The sequence below is a fragment of the Lepidochelys kempii genome, chromosome 6 (genome assembly GCF_965140265.1).
Source record: "Lepidochelys kempii isolate rLepKem1 chromosome 6, rLepKem1.hap2, whole genome shotgun sequence".
In the NCBI taxonomy this organism is placed as follows: Eukaryota; Metazoa; Chordata; order Testudines; family Cheloniidae; genus Lepidochelys; species Lepidochelys kempii.
In genome coordinates, this window is record NC_133261.1 from 73,906,472 (window position 1) to 73,933,423 (window position 26,952).

Here is a 26,952-nt window from a genome sequence, read left to right on the forward strand (position 1 = left end):
GAAAACCATCTAGATTGCAGGTGCTGTTTCACTGTTATCTCACCAATTCTTAATCTTTATTGCAGATCTACTTTTTCTATGACAGGATATTTGACTAATCCAGCTCTGTGATCAGCTGAATGTCCCTGATTGGGCTAGAATGATTTCTATTACAAATTAAATGCAACAGATACCAGAAACAACATATGCAGGGGCACAGTGCTCTTCTAGAATTTTTCCTATTAGCTGTGTTCTCCGGAGGCGGCCAGAGACTTCCGCACCTGCCAGATCTACCACAAGCTTTTTAAAAAACAATTAGAGGAAAAAAAAGTGGTTGGTGGAGAAGAGGGAGGGAGGAGAATAAAAGGCAACATCCGTTCCCATGCACACCACAAGCTCAAATCACACAGGATGTGCACTTTGGGAGGAGTCCAGTTCTCTACTTGGGTTGTAGTTAAGAACTAAACAAAGTCTGTATCTGCCCCCTGCTGGGCAAAATCCAAGAAGCTCAGTCGGCATGTGTTTAAGAGTAGATATCTTTATTGGCATTGTACATGTTAAAAAACAAAACCCTAATCACAGACCCTCCCCCACTTAGCCAGGAGATTCCCTGTCATTCACCCCAGGGAGAACTGCTCAGTATGTGGAAAGAGCCCCTTGACCAATGCTTTTCGCAAGACAGATCACTCGATATTCACCACAGTGATGTATGGGAAGTGTATGCAGTTTGATTAACGTAACCTTTCCTAAGATTTATGGCTCTCTCCTCCCATCCTATCCGATAGTGCATTAGACACAGATTCATTTTGCCTTGACCTTGAGGTGCTGATCAGCCCAGAAAGTGGGATGTTATTTATTATTTGTATTAAAACAAGCAATGACAGGGCTAGAGGCAGGTTTAAAAGTCATGGTATACAGGTTCCATTCTGACTCAGAACAGGGATTCTTAACAATTCTAGTTGCTTGAAAGATCCTGAGGTTGTTTTGACATTCATTTCAGTGGGGTTCCTTTGGACCAAGACAGATTACAAAGCTATGATTCAGTGCCAATGTGAGGTTTTGTTTTGTCTTTTAAACAAGTCTTCAAGGAAAACTCAAGGAAATTCATTCTCATATCAAAGAGCTAAAGAACATATCTGTAAAAAATGAATTTTCAATTACTTTAAAAAGTATCATGCATGGTCTCAGCCCCTTCGTTGCCACCCGTGCTGCTACTGGCTCTCTCTCTAAAGGAGCTGCCATTTCACTGATACATCATGGGACTGGGGCTGAGATTTTCAAAGCTGGCTACAGGAGTTGGATACCCAATTCCCACAAACTGTAATGGGAACTGGATATCCAAATCTTTTAGGCAGTGTTGAAAAATCCCACCTTAGATCTTTCTTGAGGCACTGGTGGCAATGCAGTTTGAATGTAGGAGAGGGGAGGACATTCATAATTATTCTGAGGTAAAGCTTAAGTAGTTCACTCATCTAAATAAATGAGAACATTTAACATTTCCATTCTCATATATTCAGTACATAAATGTACTTGGTGTTTCACAAGTGAAGCCTATTTCACCTGTGCTTCAAAGTCTGCCCTGGCTTCCAGATGATATTCAGGTGCAAGCCAAGGTGTCAGCCTCAATTAATAAAGCCCTTTGTGCTTTGGGCCCAGGGTATCTCAGAGATCAACTCTCTGTGTGCTTTTCCAGAGTAGTAAAACTCAGTTGGGATGCTTGAGATGACAGTCCCCAGTCTGAGGGTTGGGCATTCCAGGGGCAGACCCATAGCTCTGGGAGCTGCCTCTCCCCTTGGGCCAGAAGACCTACTGTACATACCACATGACCTATGTAGCTATCACGTTTTTTTTTCCCCAGAGGGAATCGAGTAAGGTGGATTTTAGTTGGGTCTGGGCATTTCTTATAGTTTCTTTTTATACTGTTGGTTTAGATTATTAAATGGATGTTTCAAAATACCGTATTGTGTGCTGGCTTAGAGTCACCATCTAGACAAACACCAAATATATAGAGAAAAAGAAATAAAACTACAAGCTGTATTGTTTTTAACCTACATGAGACTGTCAAGATGGCAGCTGTTTAATTCACTGGTCTATTATATCAGGAGATTTAATTTTTTCCTGTAATTCACTCTTTGAAGTTTTATTACACACTGCTGTATTCCCCTTATTAAAAATAGACCACACAAGGTTTAAACTACTCCATATAATGTTTCCCTAACTCCCCCTTAAAACTGCCCCAAATTTTCTCGCTAGGCTTTCTTTCTTTTTCCTTATGGCCAATTAAATTTAGGAGTACAAGTGCAGAACACTCGCCAACAGAGAACCCTTTAAAATAAGTAAAACTCCTCTTGCCTGATTCATTGACGGATGCCACAATATAGGGTTTGACATTTTAAAAGCTTCCAGAATGACAGATAGTGACATCAACAAATGAATCAGACAGCAGGAGGCAGCCAATCAGAAGAGTGAAGACTTCAGATTACATTCAAATATCTTGCTAAGCAGCCAGGATAGGAAAGGGAATGGGCAGAGAAAAATACACGACTTCTTAACAGGGTTTTAGGCAACATTTTTTACAGTACTGCATGTGTAGCTGAAATCCTTTGATGTTAACAGTAGACAGTATCTACCCCAAAGTCAGCTGGCATTTGGATTCGCAAAGCTGAAATTGTTAACTGGATGGCACCAGGAGGTTAACATACTGGTGGAGTGTCACACTGGAAAATTACCATCTTCCAGCAGTAGCATGTTAAAAATGCTCCTTATTCACGGCACTCTAAATTTTTAAAGACGATAAAATTCCATTTCCGTTGTCCATTCTTTCTGGATTGATCCAATGTCCATTCCCTCTAGATTGATCGTGAGCTGTAGCTCACGAAAGCTTATGCTCAAATAAATTGGTTAGTCGCTAAGATGCCACAAGTCCTCCTTTTCTTTTTGCGAATACAGACTAACACGGCTGCTACTCTGAAACCTATAATGCTCAGTAACTGATTTTTCCTAGTCAACAGTTCACCATGCAAGAAACATCCTGCTTTGACTGTCATATACCCCTGGCAAAAACTTCATCCTCAACTCCTTAGATTTTAGGATCAAAATGGCTGCTGAGTATGATGAAGGAACAATTCAGGCTGATCACATGAACACACGTTTACTTCTGTTCTCCTGCCCAATTCATTCGGTCAGCAGAGCCCAGTTAAACCTAGTAGCATTTGTTCATCAAACGGATAATAATCAACCAGCAGTGACTGTGATATGCAAAAAAAGTTTTGTGCACCACCACTGTGATCAAAGGCTTCTTGGTGTTGAGAACGTTTCTCGTTGAATGGTGGGTGTTAATTAAAAGTAGCATTAAATGCCCGGCCAATGACAAGTCTCCGCACCTCACTGGTTCCTGCCCCTATCTCATATAGCTTGGCATCACGCAGGAAGCGACCCATAGGATAATCATTGATGTAACCATTACCACCTACAAATCACAAAGAGAAGAGATGAAAACCAAGAAAGAACAGGGTATGGGCGGATTCTGTACAGACACATTTACAGAAAGCTTCCCAGTTGAAGAACAGAGGTAAATAGTTAAGACATACTGCAAAAGGCATTTCTTGCCTACTGAACTCAACAATGAGGAGAGGGACAACAGAGAGCCTGTATTCCTGCATGTTTCAATCCACCACAGGTCACCCTTTCTCATGATGGAGGAAGCAACATTCTTACCTAGACACTGAATTCCATCCAGAGCTACTTGCGTAGCACATTCTGCTGAATACAGGATCACTCCTGCACAATCCTAATGGAGGGACAAGATAATTTATAGTTACAGCAACAGAATCAGCAAAGTTCCATCTGCACTGTTCCAATCGTGCCTACTTTTCATCAAGTTTGTATACCTGCAAACATGCCTAAGCTGGTCCCTCCCAAGCACACAAGATTTTGCAGGGCTGTAACCAGAGCAGGATGAGCGGGGCAGCTGCCCAGAGAACAAAGCCATGGGGGTAGAGAAACTACGGAAAAAAACCAGTAGGGGGCAAAGGTGGCATGTAACTGGTGATAGTGGGGTGGGGCCCATGCCTGCCCCACAGAGGAGTTCAAACTGAGGGGGATGCAGAGGAATGTTCAGGGGGCGAGCAGCAATGCCAGGTGGCTCAGTGGGGCCAGTCCCATGCAGCAGGGCTGGGGCTCGGCGGGGCTGGAGTTTGGGGAGGGAGTGTCACTTCCACCCCTGACTCACCTCAGTGGGCCACCCAGCCTGTCTGGGTTGCAGGGGGCGGGCGGTGTCACCAAAAAATCAGGATGGGGAACGTGACCCTGCATGCCTCTCTCCCCCCATCACCTCTGGTAGGGGGCGCAAATATGCTTGCTCAGCCCTGGTGCTAAAAACATCTAGTTACGACTCTGAGATACTGAGCCAAACAAGGGTCACAGCAGAAAAAAGGAACAGTTTCTCTGTAACACAGAGACAAGCTCTCCATCAGATCTCACTGTATCAGTTCCATAAGGACCATGTGAGGACAAAAAAAGAAAACAGCAGGGAAACTACACCCTCCTTCATGAATTTACAAATTATGCCCATGGAGGTTATATGCTATTTGACTTAGGATGTAAAACTGTTCTCCAACAGTTAGTCTCTTTTAGTTGCCTTCTTTGAACCAAGCATGTTTATGGTATCAGTGGTGGAAGTGATAACACCCTATAGTGACTGTGATAGCTACTTTCAGGAGCCTGAACATTTTGTTTGGCCTTACTATGGTGCAGCTCTGAATACTGGTAAATCTGCTGACATGCACAAATAAGTTCTCTTTTACTTGAGGGGTACAAGGTATAAGATTTTCTGTAACTGATTCACGGACACCTACGATCTAGAACCTCCGCCCTCTCACGTGAGCAAGGGTAAAAGATACATGCTGTGGCCTGACCAGCCCATCAGGAACGGAGCTCACCTTTGCATTGAAGTGTCCTTGGTCGCAAGCTTTTGCCACATTGTACACATACTGCCGGCATGCCATCAGCCGTGTGTACATATCTGCCATTTTACCCTGCATGAGCTACACAAGACAAAACAATATTCTTAAATTCAACAAAATCTTAACACTTAACATGAAATAAAAGGGAAGAGGGCAGAAATGACAACACTCTGGGTGCAAAGCCATGGAAATGACATTGTTTTAGCTGGTCTTCTTATGCTACCTACTGAAGACTGGACAAACCAGTGAAGCTGGATTCACAAGTCACATGACTGAGCCTGGGTTACTGTTGGATCATAAGTTCATAAAAGTTAGAACAGAAGAGACCTGGGACTTCAAATCCTAGCTCACCCCAACGCCAGCCTGGGGTTACCATGCTGACTAAGCCCGTGCCTTTCACATTCAGTATGAGCAGCAGTGTCACTAAGAACAGGGCCAGACTTCCAATTAGGCACAGTAGGCACGTGCTTAGGGGCATCAGCATTCTAGGCATGCCTTCCCTCTCTACAACAATGTGCAACACAAAAGTCAGCTGTAGGCGGGGGAGAGGGGCACTGAAGATGCTGTGCCTAGGGGTGCATAAGGAGTAAATCCAGTCCTGACTAAGAAGTGCAACTTCAGGAAAAATCCAGGATAGATTTCATCACCCTAAGCTACAAAAATCCGTCAGCATGAGACCATGTTCTCCAATTTCTTAACAAACCACCAGATAAAAACTACTACAGAGTTAAATAGTCTCACCAGATTTTGGGTAATTCTAGGTTACAATTTTGCATACTGGTACAGAAATATGTAGTGTGATCATCATAATGGGACAACCCCACCCTATAATAAAGACAGGCTCACAAACCTTTCTGTCAGGTACACTGAGATAAGAGTTCAGGATCTGACCGAAGATGAAAGCAACAGGATCTATGGGTATCAGTAACAGTTCTTTCCCCTCATTCTCACCTGGAAGTGGCCAATTTTCTGTCCAAATGCTTCTCTCACGTGTAAGTATGGAAAAGCATGGTCAAGAACAGCCTGCATGATTCTGAGAGAAACACAGACACAGGGTTGAGGGAGTGGAAGGAAACCAAAAAAGGAGGAAAACAGAGTAATTAACAAACAAACAATAATCCAAACTCTGTTTCTCAGTCTAAGGCAGTGCCTGGTATACAATGCAATTATGCAGTCATGAAATTACCCTTCATGAATTTACTATATAATTGTATTCCAGAATCTAAGCTCTTGTTAAAAAAAGTTTCAACCCTTATAGTCACAAAGAAAACCTTCCAAATCTTGGAGTGTAATCAATGCAACAGTGTCTGGCTGAGTCTGTAGATAGCCTGAAACAACAGCTCTGAGAGGCATGCACTTCCTCATCCATCCCAATGGCCCACTGACTGTGAAGCCTAATGGGGACAGTTAAATGGCCACATTGTTAACTGCTTAACTGCTGATCATTTGAGCAAAGTCAAGCTACTGTACTTTAATCAGCATCAATGAGACTGGCTGTAGTAGCTGATACTGGGGAAGTGTGCAGTGTACAATGAGACTGTAAATGTTTGCTGAGGGACAAAATGAAGCATTCAACTCCCCTCTCCTCCAAATTTCTAGTCACCTCTTACCTTAGCCAAAAGGGAAGCTGCATTTCCTCCCTTGTCCAAAAGCCTCAATTGTCTTCTGGATTGCCAAAAACCTAAACCAACTTCCACTACTTCCTGGGTGCCTGAAGTTCCCATATTCCCCCACTCCTCAACTTCTATACTGCAGTTCTGGATTTTCAACTCAGTAGTCTGCAGCATGTTGAAAACTTAAAATCTTGGGGCAGCATAAGATTCATTATTTATTTTGCTATGAAAGTCAATGTATTTGTACTGTATTGATGGGATGTGAAAGAGTTGGGGAGAAAGTGCCAGTTCAGGAGTCCTTGCCACACACTTTAAGGCTAATGTGTTACAGAGAAAACTAGGGCTTGGTTTTAAATAACATTTCACATCAGTGTGTGCTGGGCTGTTCCTTAGAGAACAATTCAGTGTTCAGAAAACAGGATGCTTTAATGACAGAGAGAAACACCTGTTAAAGATAAGGCTTGGTTTAGTGAGATACTTATGGCACCATTATTAGGGGCATTCAAGACATCATTACATTAAGTTTATGGCTGGATTAATAAGTGCTCTACTCTTCTCTAGCTCCTTCCAGGGCCTCGCAGAATCAATATCTCCACAGAGGTTTCAGTGAGAATTCTAGTTTACAGATAGGTAAAAAGGGGCATTGAGAACTTAAGCATCTTTCCCAAGGTTACACCTAAAACAGAAGCAGAGCCAGGAAGAAAACTCAGGAGAGTCCCGGCTTCCTCTCATATACTTTACGCACTAGACAACACTGCCTGTCAGGGACATTTCCTAGTGTCTTGCTTGATGCAAGGAGTTGAACTGCTCCTTCTCTGAACAGAGTGTAGGGAAAGACAAGTCTTGGGCCAAGCCTCCAACCTGAAGGAGGCATTCTTTTTGGGCAGTTTTCTCCTGCATGTCAATGCCGAACTGCCACTAGGGAGCCTGCATAGGACAACTGAAGACTAGGAGACAAGTCCCCCACACTGCGTCACTTGTTTAAAATTTAGAAAAAGTCCATATTCTGGTCCCTTGCACAGAGAGAGGTCTCTTTATTTAAATTTGCCTTTTCTAAAATGCTTTTAGTTTCTGATGTTCGTGATTACCTTGTTTATTATGAGCATATTATAAAATTGGGGGATTTAAAAAGCAGGTGTTATTGTGGGAGAGAACACAGTAATAGAAACTGTTAAATTTAGAACACGCCGCAAAGAGAATGTGAGCATGAGGAGAATTCGAAGTTATCAGAAGGGGGTCGCTGTGCAATGAAGTTTGAGAACCCCTGAACTAGAGGATCCAACAGCTCCTTTACAACCTTAGCTAGGATTACTCTGCACTGCTGTGCATCTCATTCATTAATTGAGCGGCATAAAGAAGCCCAGAACTGAGTAAGAGAGGAGGAACTCCATCTTCCTATTGGAAGAGGGTAGTCTTTCTAAATAAAGGTTACCATTGAGCCCACTAGATGGGGACACAAAGATTTAAGATGAGGGATCAGTATGGAACCTAAGGATGGCATGAATAAGAAGAATTTACCCATTTCTCAAGCAGAAGCACCTCTCTTGTGAGGTGGACTTAAGTGGTTATGCTGTAAAGAAATCAAGGCCACAAATTGGGACCACTGGTTAAACCAGGTGAAGTGATATAAGCAGAAGCGATACATGATTAGTAGAAAATTAAACGACCATTTACCCCAGTGGTCCACCAGACAGTACGAGTCTCTCCAGATCCAAGCCACTCATCAGAACGTAGACTCCTTTACTCAGCTGCCCCAAGATATTCTCAGCTGTAATCAGCAAAGAAAAGTTACTTACTTGTAAGTAGACCCCTCAGAAGGCAAGTTGTTGCCTATGGATCTACATTTTATGGGGAGAGGATTCAAACCTCTAGCAGTATTCTCTTTTTGCCTTGGGGCACAATCATTAAGGCAACATACTTTCCTTGCCCCCACAACAATTTTTTTTCCAACCAAAGCTATAAACAAAGCAGTAGAGGGATCTAAGGTGCCTTTACAGCCAGTATTACCTTTTAGAAAATGGGGAACTGAGTAAGTATTGTCTATAGAGCCACAAGGCTAAAGATTGAAATCATGACAACAATGGAGAAGTGAGGGTATGCCTACACAACAATAAAAAACCCCACAACAGCACGACCTGGGCTTGTGGAGCAGGGACTGCAGGGCTAGCAATAGTGGTGTAGACAGCCTGGAGCCTAGACTCTGAACCTCTCGCATCTCACTGGTGAGGCTTGGCAAGTTTATCTTGCAGTAGAACTGAAGTACCTGGTCCTCACTGTGTTTTTACCTCATGCACATTAGTTACCCCAAGGTAAAACAGACACCTTTTTTAGCAATGAAGACAAGGCCTTAGTTGCTAGTTCAAATCTAGCTGAAGCTGATAGCCAGCTGACAATAACGCATTTCGGTGACTATTAGGTGACCTCTATGAAAGCAGTGTGATTCCTGCTGTCTGATATACGTATGTCTCCATATCACAATGAGCATCTCTAACACAGAGGCCAAGGATTAAATGTACAGTGAGCCAGAACTCTCCTCTGAACCTGCAGGTCAGGGTTGGGGGACACTTGCAAGATGGTGTTGGAAAATTTGCACTGCCATTATCCATGTGCTCAGTGCATAGCTGTCGATCTAGCAATTTGCACAAGCACTGCAATCATTCATTTTTTTTTTTTTTAAAAGAGCTAGCATTAGCTCTATGAAGATGAAACAGAGCTGACACACTAGATAGCAGGTTAAAGAAAAAAAGGATTAAAACCCCCATATGTTAGCTTAGGAGGATGTGAAGAGCATGTACGAAAGTGTGCCAGTGAAGAGGGAGAAGCAGGAAAAGAAAGCTTAACCCCTTAGTGATGCTGTACTGTGATAAGAATGGGAGAATTGAATGCCTTGCAAACCGTGCCTGGTAGGATGGAAAGAGATTGTTCATTGATGCTGCTGTAGTCCGAAATAAGTAAGCACTAATGTGCCCCTCAGGCTTCAATCCCAAGAGAATATAACTGTGCGAGATGCAAGCTGAAAACCAGATATGAATGGAATTTTTGGACATAGGCGGATAGGTTGGGATCACTTGAAGCTAAGACTCTGGACTTTAAGGTATGTCTACACAGCAATTAACCACCAGTGGCTGGCCCATGTCATCTGTCTCGGGCTTGCAGAGCTCAGGCCTTGGGGCTGTATTGCAGGGTAGACATTCGGCCTCGGGCCGCAGCCTGGGCTCCTCCCCACTTGCGGGGTCCCAGAGTTTGGGCCCCAGCCTGAGCATCTGTATCGCATTTTTACAGCCTGCAGCCTGAGCCAGATGACACAGGTCAACCGTAGGTGTTTAACTGCCAGGTAGACATACCCCATGTGACTTCTGCTCATCACGGATAGAAACTGAAGGCCTGCCAGACATCTAGCTCATTCAGGAATTGTGTTGATGGGCTCTATGGGAAACTGCAACCAATTCTCCTCCACCAGGAGGTCAGTCATCATGGCATGGGACTTTGAGAATGAGCTGAAAAAATGCAGGAGAAGAGAAAGGAAAAATACTAACAAACAAACATCTTAAACATTTTGTAAAAAGAGAAATATCCTCACCAGTCACAAGAAGCTAACAAGACAAAACTACTCACAAATAATGGAGTGTCACAGCCAAAGGAGAGACTGAACAGACACAAATGCCCCCTTTGCAAATGAAGAAAAGGAACCAAGGATTATGCAACAAGTTGAAATATATATGCACTCACTGCACAAGGGGTGCAGGGCTAATATTTGTGTCTCAGAGCAAAAACCTAAAAGTGCTCTGAATTGGCCTCTCAGTCATACCACATGTCCCAAGAATGTGGATCCACAGATGGTATCTATTATGGCAAAAAAAACCCGTAAAATCCACTCAGTGAAGCACTGCTGACAGTGAAACCATGTACCTTAGAGTGGATGGGACTGTAGTGCTAGAAGACCCCTTGATCTATAAGGGTTTGTCTACACAGGAATAGAAAGCCCATGGCTCGCCCAGGTCAGCTGACTTGGGCTCAGGCTCCAAGGCTGAAAAACTGCAGTGTAGACATTCAGGCTCAGGCTGGAGCCCAAGCTCTGGGACCCTGCAAGGGTGGAGGGTCTCAGAAATGGGACTGGAGCCTGAGCCCAAACATCTACACAGCAATTTTTAGCCCTACAGACTAAGCCCCATGAGCCTGAGTCAGCTGACCGAGGCCAGCCGTAGCCAAGCCAGAGTGCTTTTATCCCTATGTAGACGTACCCTAAGAGAAAGATGTCCTGAAGACATATAGGAAGGTATTGAATTGGCTCAGCCTCCAAGACTGGAGATCAGAAGCAGCAGCTGTGGCTCATGCAAAGAGTGTACAGTTTCAGCACTATCCTGATCTGTTTCAGTAAGTGATCAGAAAACAGGAATCCTGTTGTCATGAGAACACTGTTCTGTATGAGTCAGAGCATACATGGAATGGCTGAAAGACCCAGTCTAGGTTCATTGACCTTTCTGACCCCAGGTTGGGGATCTGGGAAAATTAGAAATGTGGGCAGTTAGGGGTCTGAATCAGCCCCTGAAACTCCTCTGAAGTGATACCAAATCTTGCCCTCACAGATGAGATTTTAGGAGTCAAGAAAATGGATATCTTCCATGTACTGTACACAGGTTTTTAATTTCCTTCTGTGAAAAAATGGTCACAGGAATTAAACCAAATAAAGCATGTTGGCCAGTGGCCACAACCTACCACCAGGGGTTCAGGAAAAAGAGGCGCTCAGGGACTCATTCAGAGTTTCTCTAAAACCCCATTCATAGTATCCATACTGGAGGCTCCAAGATAAACAGCGTAATCAGCAGTTTCTCCTAAAGCGTCATCCAAGCTTTGCAAAGCCAGTGGCTAAATGTCATGTCCAATGTAGCTCAACCCAGAAGGTGGAACAGAAGTGACCTATCACAGGCAGACTGAATCACTTTAATGCACAAGATAGCAACCTCTCCTAGCCTCAATATCTCACCTGCAAGATAGTCACTGAGGAGAAAAGTGTCTGGAAAACCTTCAAATCAGAATTTGAACGTGATGTTTCAGTCTATATGAATGAGGAGAGTGGAAGCCACTATGTGGATATGGTAAGGGGCTCTGCTCAGCTCTCAGAAGTCACTCACCAGGAATCTTACAGTCCTCAAAGATCAATTCACAGGTATTGGACCCCCTCATTCCCAGCTTATCAAGCTTCTGAGCAGTGCTGAAACCAGGCATACCCTGCAAATCAAAAAAGAGAAGCAGGTTACAAGTTTTTCTCTTCTGGAAGTTGAGACAGACCACGACAGAGGAATTAAAGTTAAACCTCCCCAACCTAATAAATGAGCAGGGGGAATTGCAACAAGTGAGGTGTGCTGGAGGACCGCCAGTGTCAAATGTCTGCTGTTGGAGCAAACACAAGTGTGAGCATTAGTGTGGAGGAAGCAAACGTGTACCAGCAAGCAGTGCCTGAGACAACATGAACTGTGGGAGTGGAATTTGTTTTCTAACGCACATGAATCTGGAATGAGTAACAATGATTTAGTCAGAACACAGAACCAGATGTTAAATATTTAAATCAATACATGGTAAGGATAGCTGTGTGGGCCCAGTGGTTGTGTGGTTCCAGCCACTGACACTGGAAAGTCTATCAAGAGGTTAACTGGTCTGACCCATTCTTATCAAATGACCATTATGTATAGCCCTTTGTCATAGCTTTCTGCCTTCATGAAGATGCCTTGTTATTTTTTCTACAGTGCGATAGGCTCTCTACAGCCAAATTAAAAGGAGAGAGACAGGTTCCTGACCCCAAGTGGCTCACAATCTAGCAGCCTGATTCTTCACCCAATGAAGTCAATAGAACAGGATTGGGCCTTTGGACCAAGGTCTGCAAGGTATGACAAACAGAGAATAGGGGGCACTGAGATTACAGCAGAAGATCACTAGACATGCTTTATGTACATGTTTTGTAGGTTCCAGCGTTCTGAAGGCAGTGGGGGGAGGTAGCAGAGGATTAATAATGAGGATTGTTTTAATGGTGATCTAGTGAAAAATTTGAGGGAACAAAAACAGGCATTAAGGCAGCAGTGCAGGTCGGCAGAGGAAGTGAGGCAGCATAGTGCACAGACTTAGGGAGGGCATTCTAGACCCTCTGCGCATGTGGATGAGTGGGGTGAAAGCATTACTTGTCCGGTTATCACTACCATAACACAATGCTCCTCTGAGCCAGGGGCTGCTAATTGTCAAGATAGAACTACTTGGCCTTCTAAAATAGTCATTTTGGGAAAGGGTTGTAGCCTCAAAATAGGATAAAATAAGGCAGGGTGACTTACTCTCCAGTGACGTAAGGCCTACCTTCTCCACGATGAATGCTGTTATACCCTGGGAGGCTGGAACAGCACTGAGATCTGTTTTAGCATAAACTATTACAACATCAGCATCTGGCCCGTTAGTGATCCAAAACTTGTTCCCATTCAAAACAAAGTAATCCCCTGGAAACATAAGAGATGGACTCTTAGTTCACAACAGTCTCAGTGAGGAATTCAGAAACAATACCTCTCTTCTGCCTCATGACCCAATAAACTATAAGCCAGGCTCCCTAAGGCACTCTCAGAAGTCCACAAAGCAGCCTTGGGTAAAATACCTCCCCAGATTCTGGCTCAGGGGTGGGCAAACTTTTTGGCCCGAGAGCCACATCTGGGTATGGAAATTGTATGGCGGCCATGAACGCTCACAAAATTGAGGGTTGGGGGGGGGGGGGGGGGGCGGGGGGATGAGGGCTCTGGCTGGGTGTGCGGGCTCTGGGGTGAGGCTGGGTGAGGGGTTGAGAGTGCAGGAGGGTGCTCCGGATGGGACTGAGGGGTTCGGAGGGTGGGAGTGGAATCAGGGCTGGGGCAGGGGGTTGGGGTATGGGAGGGAGTCAGGGGTGCAGGCTCTGGGGGGTGCTTACGTCAAGCAGCTCCCAGAAGCAGTGGCACCTCTCCCCTCCAGCTCCTACATGGAGGCGCAGCCAGGCGCCTCTGTGCGCTGCTCCGTCCACAGGTGCCACCCCTGCAGCTCCCACTGGCCATGGTTCCCAGCCAATGGGAGCTGCAGGGGTGGCGCTTGAGTCAGGGGCAGTGTGTGGAAGCCCCTGGCTGCCCCTATGCGTAGGAGCCGGAGAGGGGACACACCGCTGCTTTCGGGAGCCACACGAAGCGAGGCAAGCCCTGGACCCTGCTCCCCGGCTGGAACTCAAGGGCCAGATTAAAATGTCTGGAGGACCAGATGCGGTCCCCGGGCTGTAGTTTGCCCACCCCTGCTCTGGGTACTTAGTTTCCTTAAATTCCGGAGTCCAAAGGATAAGCCATTGTAGAGCCCACCCAAGGCCTCTTAATAAGGCCTTTATACAGCCCTCTCACACAAACTATTCTTCCCACCATAACCAATTCTCCAATAACCAACACGCTGAGAAGGTTAAATCTAGATTTTAAAGGAAAGATGCTTAGGCTGGCCAGGAGAAGCACATGGGCAATTTCCCCAGCTGGCACGTGAAATATTTTACCTTTTCTATCTGCCTTGAGCTTCATAGAGACAACATCAGAACCAGCGTTGGGTTCGCTCATTGCCAGGGCTCCAATGTGCTCCCCGTTGATTAGCTAGGGAAAAAAACAAGACAAAAAAGTGGAAGAGGAGGAGGAAATGTTTTTATTGCATTTTTGGGCAGGAAGGGAAGGGGTTGCACTGAATCTCGAAGTTCACTGTGTTCCATATAAACTATAAGTAGGAAACTTTGTCCCTGGAAAAATTCCAACAAGCAGCTCACTTGAGCTGAGGGCACAGCACAGAATCAAACCACAAGATGAGTCAATGCACATGTCAGTTACTATTTTAAAAGCAGAGTTTTATCCATCTATGTCCAAGAAGGTGCCAACAGAACCATGCTGACAGCCATATGCCTTTTCCAAACTCCATGTTTCCTGACTGCCTTTTAAAATGGCTGGTTGGCAGAGGCACATATTTTATGCATATGCAAAAGGCGGCTCAGCTTGTATAAAACTAGACTTGTAGAAAACAAAAAGGTCAATGAGGGGGATAGAGAGATTGCAGTGTTCAGCACTAGACTAATACCATGATTCCCCACACACTTGTGATGGAATGGCAGATGGACACCCTCCTTCTGTGTCCCCTCATGCCATGTTCTGACACAGCTGCTGCTGTCTCTTCTCTGTCAATGTTCTCCTGTCCTTTTCTCCTTCTTGCCCTTTACCTTCTCTGGGTATTTTTTGTATGCTTTTTCCCTCTGGGTATTTTTTGTTTGTTCCCTTGTTTTGTGGCGAGAGATTTAATATACAAAAATATATATGACATTTAAATCTGTATATTTCAACCGTATTCTTAATGATGTGCTGGAAACTAGTTTGGTTTTATAAATTATATAAAATGACCAAAGTGGTTTCTGGCACATCATTAAAGATTCAGTTAAAATTCAGGAATAATGAAAAATAAGGTGGTTTGACATATCGCAAATCAGTGAATGACAGAATGACAACAATCTTAAAATACACCTGAGAAATGACAGGGATATATAGAAGTTATGTACTAACAGACTGAACGAGATTTCTTTTGTTAAGTAATTGAACACTTTGCTTGCTGCTGAATTTAAGTCCCTCATGTTGACAATTTTCCATAACTATGATTCAGCTTATGGAGAAATACATCCAATATGTTTAGATATTGAAATCTGTTTAACAGAGGCTGGGGTTTAAAATACAGAGATCACTTGAGTGCCAGAGAAGACTTACAATCAATTGATTAACAGACCAACCAAGCAACCAGACAACGGAAAAAGGAAGCATGCAGCACTTTTCATCCAGAAACATCAAAGAGCTTTATGAAGGTAGAATAATATTCTCTGCAAAAAGAAAAGGAGGACTTGTGGCACCTTAGAGACTAACCAATTTATTTGAGCATGAGCTTTCGTGAGCTACAGCTCACTTCATCTCTGCAAAGTCTTTTTCGGGGAACCCCTCCCTCCCCCCCCCCAAAAAAAATTTACTCCACAGCCACACACAGGAACTGAGGTACAGAGAGATTAAGTGACTTGCCCAAGGTCACCCAGCAAGTCAGTGGTAAATGCACATATACAGAGCAAGGTTCCTGCCTCTCATGGTATGTCTACACTTTGAGCTAGAGGTGTAATACTCAGCTTGAGAAGACATACCTGAGTTTGCTCTGATCGAGCTAGCATATTACAAACAGAGTGTAGCTGTGGTTGTGCAAGCATCAGGAGGGGCTAGCTAGTCCAAATACACACCCATCTGACATGCTAGGCACATACTCCTGCTGTTCACATCACCATGGCTACACTATTTTCGAGTGTGCTAGCTTGATCGGAGCTAGTGTGGGTATGTCTCCTCCAACTGGAATTTACACCTCCAGCTCCAAGTGTAGACATACCCTTAATATACTGTCCTACCCACTGGACCATGCTGCCTCCAGAAGTGACCCTGAAAAAGGCTCAAACAAGACACCTGTACCAGTTTTAAATTCTGCAGGAACCTTCATCACGATGGATTAGTTAGGACAAAACGGGATCATTCACAAGCTGGAGAAGGGCAAATTTGAAAGGTACAATCCTTTTCAAAGCTTGCTGCAGTAAGCTCACCTGATGTATTGGAAGATTAAGCTCTGTGAAAGACAAACATGTCCAGACATGCAGTTGTAATACATGGCTCTGGTGCCTCATGAGCCATGCAGGGCAAAATGCTTTCGGCACCTGAGAAGTGCATATCCCACACTGCGACCACTCGTTTTAAAAGGGTCAGCAGTTACTCCTGCACAATGTGTGTAAGCACCACATGTTGGTTAGAAAAAACAGATGTGTTTGCTGGCTTACATTTTGAAAAAGGTTTTTCATTTTAACCTTTAAATTTTTTTCTTACTACAAGGCCTGATCCTGTCCCCACTGGCTTCCTTATTTGTTTAAAGAATATAGGCATCCCTGCAGCAGGAGCAGTTTGTTGTGGCAGTTTCTGCCCTGGGTGTAAGACTGAAACAGACCGAACCAAACACCCACTGGGAAGAGATACTAATGCTAGAAGTTCAGTACTGTCCCATTCAGTGTATGCGGTTGTTAGGCACACAAGGGGAGACAAAGTGCTAGAGCTCAGTTCAGCCATGGAACATCTGTGAAATATTGTGAACTTTGTTGCTACTTTAAATGTCATAACACATGTAGTTTTATGCTATAACTAGATCTATTACTCTACATTTCTTACTTCACACCAGATACCACAGGCACCATGTAAACAGATATTCTCTCAGGTCCTCTGCCTCTACCAATTACATACCTTGGGTAGGTATTTCTCTTTCTGTGCTTCATTGCCATTCCGTACTAACTGGTTAATACAAAGGTTTGAGTGGGCACCATAACTGAGTCCAACAGCTGCCGAAACTCGAGAGATTTCCTCCATCACTAACACATGATCCAGATACCCCATTCCAGATCCACCATATTCCACTAGCAGGAGAAAAAAATTCAACATCATCTTAGATTAATAACCTCACAGTAAATAAAACTTATACAATCTCCTGCAAACTGAGTCCAATGCTGGACTTAAACTTCACTGGATGTCTCAGAAACTTACATTTGGACTTCTGCTTTAGACTGACTCTCACTGAGCTGGTTACTTCTGGGTTCCCCATCCTTCCTGAATCCCAACTCTCCTATCTTAAAGGCACAGTACATTACTTATTCAGAACAATTAGTAACACTTTGTGCATATAAAAGCATAGTTACCACATATACACTTATACATGAATAGAACATTGATCCAACATCCAAGCATCACACAGACAACTGCACAATTCTGCATCTCTCATACTAACTGTAATCCAAACGTTTGCATTAAATTTAATATTAGCACAAAAATTAAATAGAGAAAAAACAAAAAGGTACAGAAAAAGGAGAAAAGACTTTCCCAGGGGATAATTGATATAAGATGGAGAATCAGTAGGGCAGAGGGGAACAAAAAGGATGCTCCTGACTAATAGCAGGAGCTGCAAAAGAGAAGACTTTCATATATGGCCAACTAGAGAAGCAGAAGCCAATGACAGATGAGGGCTTCATAGAATAAAGAGAAACAAAGCGGGTGAAATCAACTGGGGAAAATTCCATGGATGGTTTTCAAAACAAGAATGGCAGTTTTCAACAGGATCCTGAAATGAATGGGGAGTCAGTGGAATTGCTTTAGGGTGGGGGGTCATACGGTCAAACTTTTCAGAAGCAGGATGGAGAAAAATTGATGATTAAAAATATTTTTATTTAACTAAAGGGTGGCTAAAGATACAAACAGATGAGTCTCAAACTGAAGCGGTAGAAGATTAAAGCTGGAAAAGAAACAACAGAAACAGAAAGAGAAGATGGAGGGAAAAAAGAGCAAAGACTGAGGAATATATATACACCCAGGAGTGTATATATATTGGCTTGCAGGCAGAGAGTGGTTTTATAGGTAGCAACAAATCTACAACAGGAGGGAGGCAGAGATACTTGCCTAGCTAGGGAGGGAATCCAGGTCTGAATGGTCAACAACACTGAATGCTGCCCTATGGGAGCAGCAGCCAAGAAGAGAATAGAGGCTGCTTGCCATGCTGAGGAAAGTGAATGAAGAATAGAGTGAGTGCATAGCCTGGAAGTGTGTGCTACTGCCTGTAACTCCTAAAACTAAAGGGGTGGCCTCTGATTCCAAGTGCACCCCTTCTACACCAGCACTCATATTGATGGCAGCTGATCAATTTGTGCTCTGGATTCTCATCCTCCTCACCCCATGTCAGAGCCTATGTTCTTACTCCCAGCATCCTAACAGATGAGGAAAACATGAAGCGGATTTGTGGGAACAGTAAGAATGCTGGGTGGGACACTCACAACGCCACGGAGCGGAAACCACCATGTTGAACATTACAGTTATAGACATTTTTGCATTCCAAAAGCTACCAGGTGAAATCAGACAGACATTTAAAAATACTGCCTTCAGTGCAGCCAGGATTTCACTCTAAGCATTATCAAATGCAGAGAGAAAACAAATGAAACGAAAATATGAAAAATATTTCCCCCCAATATCCTTCAGAGTTGTTATAGAAAGGTGTTATTTGTAACAACAGTAGGTAAGTCTTTTAGACAAAAGTGTGATTCTAGATGATGGTGTCCCTTTAGAATTTTTATATGCCACATGGCTGCATTATGGTTACTGCAGAACCATATATTTGCATTTCCTAACTCTGATATAATGTTGCATTAACATAACTGAATTTATTTTTAGGTCTAGACATTGAAAAGAGCTGTCATTTAATGCACTATTGAAGAACCATGATCCACTGGTACCTAAACATGTGGTTCAAATGACCACACATTTCCACAGGATCTCATATTATCAACATTATACCCCCAAAGTTTGTGCCCTTCATAAAATAAATTTATAGACAAAGCCCCATCTCCCAGAAAACTTCCACTGGGACACCACCAAAAACCACAGGGCAAAAGCTCAGGCACAGAAAGGTGTTTGTAGGAAAATCCTTGAGGAGATCAGAATAGGAACAATTCATGGAAGAAGCATGCTTTGAGGAGGAATTTGGAGGAGAGGCAGAGATGGAGCTTGGGCAAAGTGGGAAACTGTTGCGGCCTGGGGCACAGCATTAAAGAAGACAAAAAGGCAAGTATGAAAGAAAGCTGAAAGGAACTATAAGAAGTTGGGAAGAACAAGGGAAGCGAGAGCAAGAGAGACTCACTCAAGCAAACTCAGGTCTGACCACTGAAATAAATGCAGGTGCATTATTTCAATGTAGAGCTATACAGAAGGGCTCTGCACAGGTTAGTCACCAGTGCATAACCAGAGTCCTGGGCAGGGCAGTCCAGCCTGTGCTGCTGCAGCTTCACTATTGTTATCTGAGCTAGGTTTGATCTAGTAAACTAAATAGGTCTACACATGCTACAGTCACCTCTCTGACTGCAGTGTAGACACAGTGGCACAATGCTGAACACAATCTGTCCTCATTTACAATAATTGGTCAGTTATGGTCAGTGCTGCGTCAGCTAACTCAACTCTTCACCATGCTGCTTGAACACGCTAACATTTTGTAATGTAGCCAGATACTTATTTTCAGAAATTTCTATTTATAACCTTCTTTCTTCAAACCTCACGACTGCATTGCTTATGGTGAAGGATAACAAGACATTTGGGAGTTGTCAAACTGCAAAGTGGTAATACCTGAACAATGTCCTTAAACTGTAAAAGCCATTTTGAAGTGCTCTGATAACTCAAAAAGGGATAAAGAGAAGTTCTTCAAAGTTTCAACAAAGAGAGGCACCTTGAAAAATTTCTGCACAAAGATGGATTTCTCTGCATCTCCTCAAAAAGAGGTTTTTATCACACTGACATAGGAGTTTTGAGTGAAAGTGGTGCATCTTCCATGATGTTCTTTATTATAATTAGAAAAACCTGATCCTACCACAAAAGGTGTGTATAATAAATTGTATCCTGAATTGAGGGGACAGAGTCTGCTTACAAGATTGTGAGGTATGAATCAATGTGGACTAGCTTGTTAAGGGCTGAGACAGTTGAGCCTAAGTAGCATTTCATGGAGGGAATCATTCAGTAGATGTAAAAGATGAGAACTTACTCACCAGGAGTTGTAATTCCCAGAACTCCCAGCTCCCCGAGCCTCTTCCAGAACTCCTATGAACGCAAAATAAAGCGGTTAATACAGCCTTGCCCAACCATGAAGCAAGAGCAGGACTCCTCACAACAATCTCCATGAACATATTAATTTGCATTCGCTGCATAAAGATTCTGAAGATTAACTCCTGCCTGTGCATAACATTATACATGCAAGTAGTCCCATTTTACTTCAGTGAAACTAACTGATTTATATACATGCTTAAGTCATTGCAGGATCAGGGCCTAAGGCTGTAACTCATTTCCCAGTCTAAACCCAATTTTGACATAATTCAACCCGCACTTCCTCCGAAAACTGCTTTTCTGCCTAGATTTTTAAATGTTGTCTCTTGCCAAAGATGATTTCCCATCTTCCTTCCCCTGATCTTTTTTGTGTGAAAAGTTTCAGGTTTATTGGCTAAGGCATTTTTCAGATACAGGACATTGAAAAAACTGTGCAGTTCTCATTTTTGAGAAGTTGCCATGTTATGGAAGTTGGATCCCGCAAAATGGCCTGCACTAGACACTGCAGTTCAGTTTTACGCAACAGCCCTGGATGATATCTGATGCACTGGACTATATTTATAAAGGCTACGTGCAAAGCTTTGGCATTCTTCATTATGAAAATGTAAATACCAGAGATTTGTGAGGTCTCAGCAGATATTACAAGCTTCTTAAGTCTTGTGGAGCTTATGATCTCCAATGATGGGACCTGAATGCTCCATAAATCAAAAAGCTCTTGTTCGCAGAATTTACAAATTCTATTGGTATGTGAAGTTTCACACTGGAAGTCAAACATCTGTTTGGACAGTGTCTGCACAGAGTATTTCATATAACAAATTTCAGAGAGAACTCTGACATCAGAGAGACTGCAAAGAAAGCATTATGCATCAGAGAGCAGTTCCATGCCCCTTTTAGCCAGGAGGCAGAAGAGTGCAGTGCTCCAAAGTTATGAGACACCAACTAGACAAGGCCAGTACAAAAGAGGGAGTCGCTGGGCAGGCCCAGAGGCAGCATCCTGATGACAATCCCAGCAAGCAAAGAAGAGGCCTCATCACTAGGCTCTCTGCCAATTTTTTTTTAATGGCCTCTGGTGAGGTTTATTCCTCAGGCTGGTTGGAGCTTAATAACTTTTCAAGCCCTATATATTTCCTACCGTAACTCTTTTTTAAGGTTTGAGAATAAATGTAAAATATAAATATGCTCATATGACATGGATTGCACTTTCTCTTCTAGACACAGCACATGGCAGAGAGGGGCCTTGACTGTCATCTCACTCCCAGAGCACACAGCAAGGACTTACCTGCATGCCCTTAAACTCATTCTCCTGGTCGATTTCTTGGGCCTTTGGAGCCAAATGCTCCTGACAGAACTTGACCATTGTCTGTCTAAGCTGTAAATGAGGTAAGGAGGGAGAAAAATATACACATTAAACCACAATAGTATATTGTTCATTATCTTCCCTGCCATGTCTCCAGCATGCCTTAACAGGATGTTTCCTATGCCCCACAAGTTCCAAGAGAGCAGAGTGAAATCAAGCAGCTCTGAGTTTCAAGTGATGGGACTGAAAGAGAACCCCAAAGGCCTTTTAAGATAAGTTAATAATAATGTTGGATTTGAATCTTTAACCTGCAGGTAACAGTCTTATACTAAAATGGAAATGGGGACACTATCTGGGGGGGGTTGTAGCTGGACTCTTTCCAACAAACCAGTTCCTTCCCCACCTTTTGTCAAGAAAGTTTGACAGTTGATGCACAGAGACTCTGGGAAAGTAGTGCAAACCAGGCAGTCTCCTAGATACATTTTTATAATGCACAGAAGCCTGTAATAAGCATGCATACAGACAACATATTTCCATTCTTATAAAGCCAGTAGTGACACCACAGGAGAGTGATTCACAACCTTTACTGTATTTATCCTCACAGTATCCCTGTGAAGTAAGGAAGTATTACAATAATCCCCATTTTTTACAGATGGGAACTGAGACACAGGGAGGTAAGAGACTTGCGCAGGGCCACACAGGAAGTTTGTAGCAGAGCAAAGAATTGACCCTGAGTCACCCAAGCCCTAGGCTAGTGTGCTCCTCATCTACTTAGTGACAGGCTGAGAACAGCAAACTCAATGCTGAGACAACTAGAATGATAATGATTTGTGATCACTAATGACTTTAGGACAGATGGAAACTGGCAAGGGTAATGACTTTTACTCAGGGTGGATAAAAATCAGGGATTTAAAAAAAAATTTTAAAAATGGATTTTTTAAATTTAAAATCGGATTTTTTGATAAAATGCTTTTTGAGGAAAAAACCTATCTAAAGATACTTTTAATTAAGATACATTATAGCGCAAAGATATCGCATCATGGAATAGGGATTAATTCTAATTCTATAGTATGAGACAATATATTCATGTAATGTTTAAGAAAAGTTTTGTAAATGAGTTCCAATAGTTCATGGATTAGGGACCCAATCTTATGGGGTTCCAGGGGCTTCTGTATAGATTTAGACTAATCTTTCTATCTACCCAATGGACTCAGTGCTCAGTCTAGAAGATACCATCAGAGATGCTTAGTTTTGCAGTTCTCAGACTGTGGATTTGTGTCTCCAGAGATAACATGTTTGTTAACAGCAAAACAAATTTTAAATAAATAAATATATAGAGCTGAGAAATAACAGACCTCAACCCTACTGTCCCTCTGCAAATTTGTGTACACAGAGTCAATCCCTTACCTCTTTCTAAAAGTGCAAAGTTTCAAAAAGTTCAGTGAATAAAAGATTGTTGGGGGCAGAATAGATCTGGACAAGGAGAAGTCTGGAGATAAATGTGAGAAGGGAGGGACAGGCAGTAGAAACAAAAGTGGAACTGTTTGAGCAGCATATTCCAGAAGTCTTGAGGTCTTTCCGAGCGTCGCCTTCATTGATTTAAGATCTACCATACCATTCTCTCACGAGAAGGGAAAACCTGTAATGGCAGCAGACTGTAAAAGAGACCCAGTTTGGGAATATTTTAATGAAGTTCCTCTACCAGTGGGTAACACAGGCATGCATGCAAAATGCAAACAGTGCAACAAAGAAATGCAAGGCCTGGTTGCCCGAATGAAACAACATCATGAGAAGTGTTCCCTCTCAGGAGAAAGCTGCATTGAAGATAATGAAAGGAACATGTCTGAACATGCAGGATCTTCAGGTTGGTAAACCTTTTTATTTCATACTTCTTTCTTAAGGACTGCCTGTCTTCCTTCTGGGCTATTCTTGAATTCTCACGTTTGAGCAAAAAATATAGTTGTTACTTTATGGTACTATCATTTTAGATGCAGTTGTGATAAAAAAATAAATAGCTGGAATAGGCAGATCTTTTTACAATTTCACCTTTAAAGTAGTACTGAGTGTCAGTGAATGCAATGAGTAACACTAAATGAGCAATATGGTAATAATAATTAAATAACTGTATTGATTTATTTTGTTTAGGAGAATCCATCCTCAACATACAGGATTCTGAAGACTATCCACCTTCAAGATCACTATCTTTTTTTTATAGTTTCAGAGTTATCTGCCAGTGCTAGTGTTTCAGTTCCACCATGCATGTCACACAGCTACAGTATATCACCTGCAGCAAGAAGAAAAAAAAAATCTCCATCATCCAGAAACAACCATAGATAAATTTGTGATAAGAACCAGATTACAAAAAAAAAAAAAAAAAAAAAAGGAGGTAATTGATGAAAAAATTCCCCAGTTTGTTTATGCAACAAACTCTCCTTTCTGTATGATTGAGAACCCCACACTTCATTAACATGGTTCAGTCATTAAGACCAGGATACAGTCCACCCAACAGAGCAGATGGCACAGGCAAATTGCTGGACAAAATGTATGAAAGAGAAAATGAGCAGTATGCAAAAGGTCTAGAGGCTGAAATTTTTAACCTAGAGTCTTGATGGGTGCAGCAATGTCCACAATGATTCTGTTATACGTGCTTGTGTGACAACAGACGAAGGGAATGTCTTCCTTACAGAAACAATTGATACATCAGGAAATGCGCACACAGCAGAATACTTACAAGTAGCAGCAATAAAAGCTATAACAAACTGAAAAAAATTCAAAATGTCTAGTACGCAGCTTGGTCACAGACAATGCTGCAAATGTATCCAAGATTAGAAGAAATTTAGAAGAGAGTCCCAAGCTAATAACATACGGTTGCAGTGCTCATTGGATGCACCTCCTAGCCAAAGATTTCAGTGTTCCAGAAACAAAGGTGAATGTTGTTGATATTGCAAAATACTTTCGTAACAACCACTTTGCAGCAGCTGCTCTGAAAAAAGTGGGAGGAACCAAGCTAACTCTCCCACAAGACGTGCAATGGAACTCAGTAATGGACTGTTTTGAGCACTATATCAAAAACTGGCCTAATCTGATGACAGTTTATTTTTTCACGATTTTGTTCACAGATAACACTGTCACAGCCAAAGTTCCCAACAATGGGTTTAAGAGAAATGTTGAACACATGCTGAGTACCCTAAAGCCTATTTCTGTAGCCTTGAACAAAATGAAGGGAAATAGCTGTTTTATTGCTAACACTGTTGAAATTTGGAAGGAACTGAGTGAGATCTTAAAAAGAGAAATATACGACAAAGTTAAAATTACAACCATTAAAAAAAACAAATGGGACAAGCACTATCTCCAGCTCGTTTTCTTGCAATATTCTCAATACTCTGTACCAGGGTCAAACCTTAACTGCAGAAGGAGAAGAGTTGGCTATGACATGGACATCCAGCAATCATCCCTCCATAATGCCAACTATAATAAACTTCAGAGCTAAGGGTGAACTATTCAAGAAATATATTTGCTGATGATGTTTTAAAGGAAGTCACACCAGTGAACTGGTGGAAGTCACTTAAGTACTTTGATTCAGAGACTGTTGAAGTGATAATCTCACTTTTAATAGTAGCTTCTTCTGCCAGTGTAGAAAGAATATTTTCTTCCTTTGCACTAATTCATTCCAAAATGAGAAATCATTTGGGACCTGAAAAAGCAGGAAAGCTTGTTTTTCTTTTCCAGATTATGAACAAATAGAAAAATGAAGGTGAAGATGACTGAGTTAGCTGCAGAAGCCAATATTTTTACGTTTCTCATGTTGACCTGGCTGACATAGTAGATTTAATTTGGGGGTTTTTTTGGTTTGTTTTTTAAATATTTCACTTAACTATTTTAGTTAACAACCATTTTAATAAAAACAAACCTGATTTTAAAAAGCTTGAATGTTTAACTTCAAAAATTCATATGCTTGTTTTGTTAGAATATTATATGTTTGCTGTTGAAGAAAAAATCCAGAATACATAACACTGTTGCTTTAGTTAAACAAAACAATTTAAATATCAGTCTGGTGATGTTCTCCTCCTAATACAGCATGGCAAGAAAATCCTCCAAATAGTAATGATTTACCTTTTGAATTGGAGATAGTTATGAAGTCATGGGGAAGTGAACTATCTGCTTCAATTACCTTTGGTAAATGAAATAACCAATCATTCATTTTCTGATATAGCTGTAAAACTAATCTGAAGTTTTCAAAATAAATCACTTTAAAAAAATGTATAGAGTGTACCTTCTAAAAATGAAACCTATATCTATCTCTGAGTTGTGCAGAATATGCATTAAGGTTATAACAACCAACAAGAATGCATTTTTATGTAGATTTCTATGATTAAATGGAGTCTTCCTGACTAGTGATTTAAATCATGATTTAAATCAAATCCACCAATCTGTTGTTTTGTAATTTAATTCGGGGGGTGGGGGAAGACGACACTCATCACTGACACCAGCAACCAATCGAAGTGCAAGGTTTGACCACTCCCTCCTCCCCAGCACTAAGAGCCAAGAAAGGCCTAAGACCAGTAGTTTAGTTCGGTTTCAAGGGTAAAGGTCTGGAGCTCTCGCCCGAAGTAACCCGGATTCCTTGTGGAGGGCGCTTTGCTCCGCCAGAGCGGTCTCGCTTAGATCTCTCTCCCTCTGCCAGGACCCCTGTCGCCGCGGAGCAACTTTCTAGGCGTGCAGGGGAGGGCGCAGATCAGGTCCAGCGGCTCAGTCCCCCGTTACCAAAGCCCGGCCGGACACCGACGCTCTGCAGATCGGGGGACACAAGCGGTGCGGACAAGCCCCCGGGCAGCTGGACACGCGACACACAGGCAGCCGGGGGCCGGCGTCGGCTGGCACAGCGGGGCCCAGGCGGGCCGGTGCCGGAGCGCAGCAGGCGGGACACCGCCCTGCGAGCCCCGCTGCAGGGGAAAGGGCGGGAGTCCGCGAGCCAGGCCCCGGAGCAGCAGGCAGCCCGCTGGCCGGACGCGCCCGAGCCTCTCAGGGACGGCGCCGCTGTACCTGCCGCTGCTCCTCGCTCAGCCCATTGACCGTGTCATCCACTGCGACCCTAGCGCAGCCCCGCCGCAGCAGCCCCAGCCGCAGGGGGTGCCGGGCTCTGCCTACCGCTGCCGCCTTCGCCAGCACCGCCGCCATCTCTGCTCAGGCCTACGCTACGGCCGGCCTCGTTGCCCCCGCGCCCCCACCGGTTGGCCAATCAGCCGGCAAGGCCCAGCCTAGCTGCAGCGGGCGGGCCCCGGGGAACCCAGCCTCGCAGCGACCTGACTAGACAGCACCTGGGGGGCGTGTCCCGCCCCGCCGCCGCCCCACGCCCCGCCCCCTTGCAATTGAAGCGCGGCTTGCTCTGGGATGAG

The 26,952-nt window shown here is 43.2% G+C and overlaps 1 protein-coding gene across 3 annotated transcripts; it reads right to left on the reverse strand.

The window, feature by feature from the left end:
• Window positions 1-499: 499 nt before the first annotated feature.
• On the reverse strand, window positions 500-26,867 carry IVD (isovaleryl-CoA dehydrogenase). 3 transcript variants are annotated; one of them, XM_073348784.1, is made up of 12 exons: window positions 26,600-26,862; window positions 21,539-21,628; window positions 20,205-20,256; window positions 16,876-17,045; window positions 14,088-14,181; window positions 12,899-13,035; window positions 11,689-11,785; window positions 8,231-8,324; window positions 5,895-5,976; window positions 4,920-5,024; window positions 3,697-3,769; window positions 500-3,448 (listed from the first exon to the last, which is right to left on the reverse strand). In XM_073348784.1, exons 1-12 carry the CDS (start codon window positions 26,732-26,734, stop codon window positions 3,315-3,317), a joined length of 1,263 nt encoding a protein of 420 aa, XP_073204885.1. In that variant the 5' UTR covers window positions 26,735-26,862; the 3' UTR covers window positions 500-3,314. The 3 variants fall into 3 exon arrangements, with proteins under 3 accessions (XP_073204885.1, XP_073204886.1, XP_073204884.1); XM_073348785.1 differs by lacking the exons at window positions 21,539-21,628; window positions 26,600-26,862 and adding an exon at window positions 17,173-17,255 and having other exon boundaries at window positions 20,205-20,258; XM_073348783.1 differs by lacking the exon at window positions 500-3,448 and having other exon boundaries at window positions 3,449-3,769; window positions 26,600-26,867.
• Window positions 26,868-26,952: the final 85 nt, after the last annotated feature.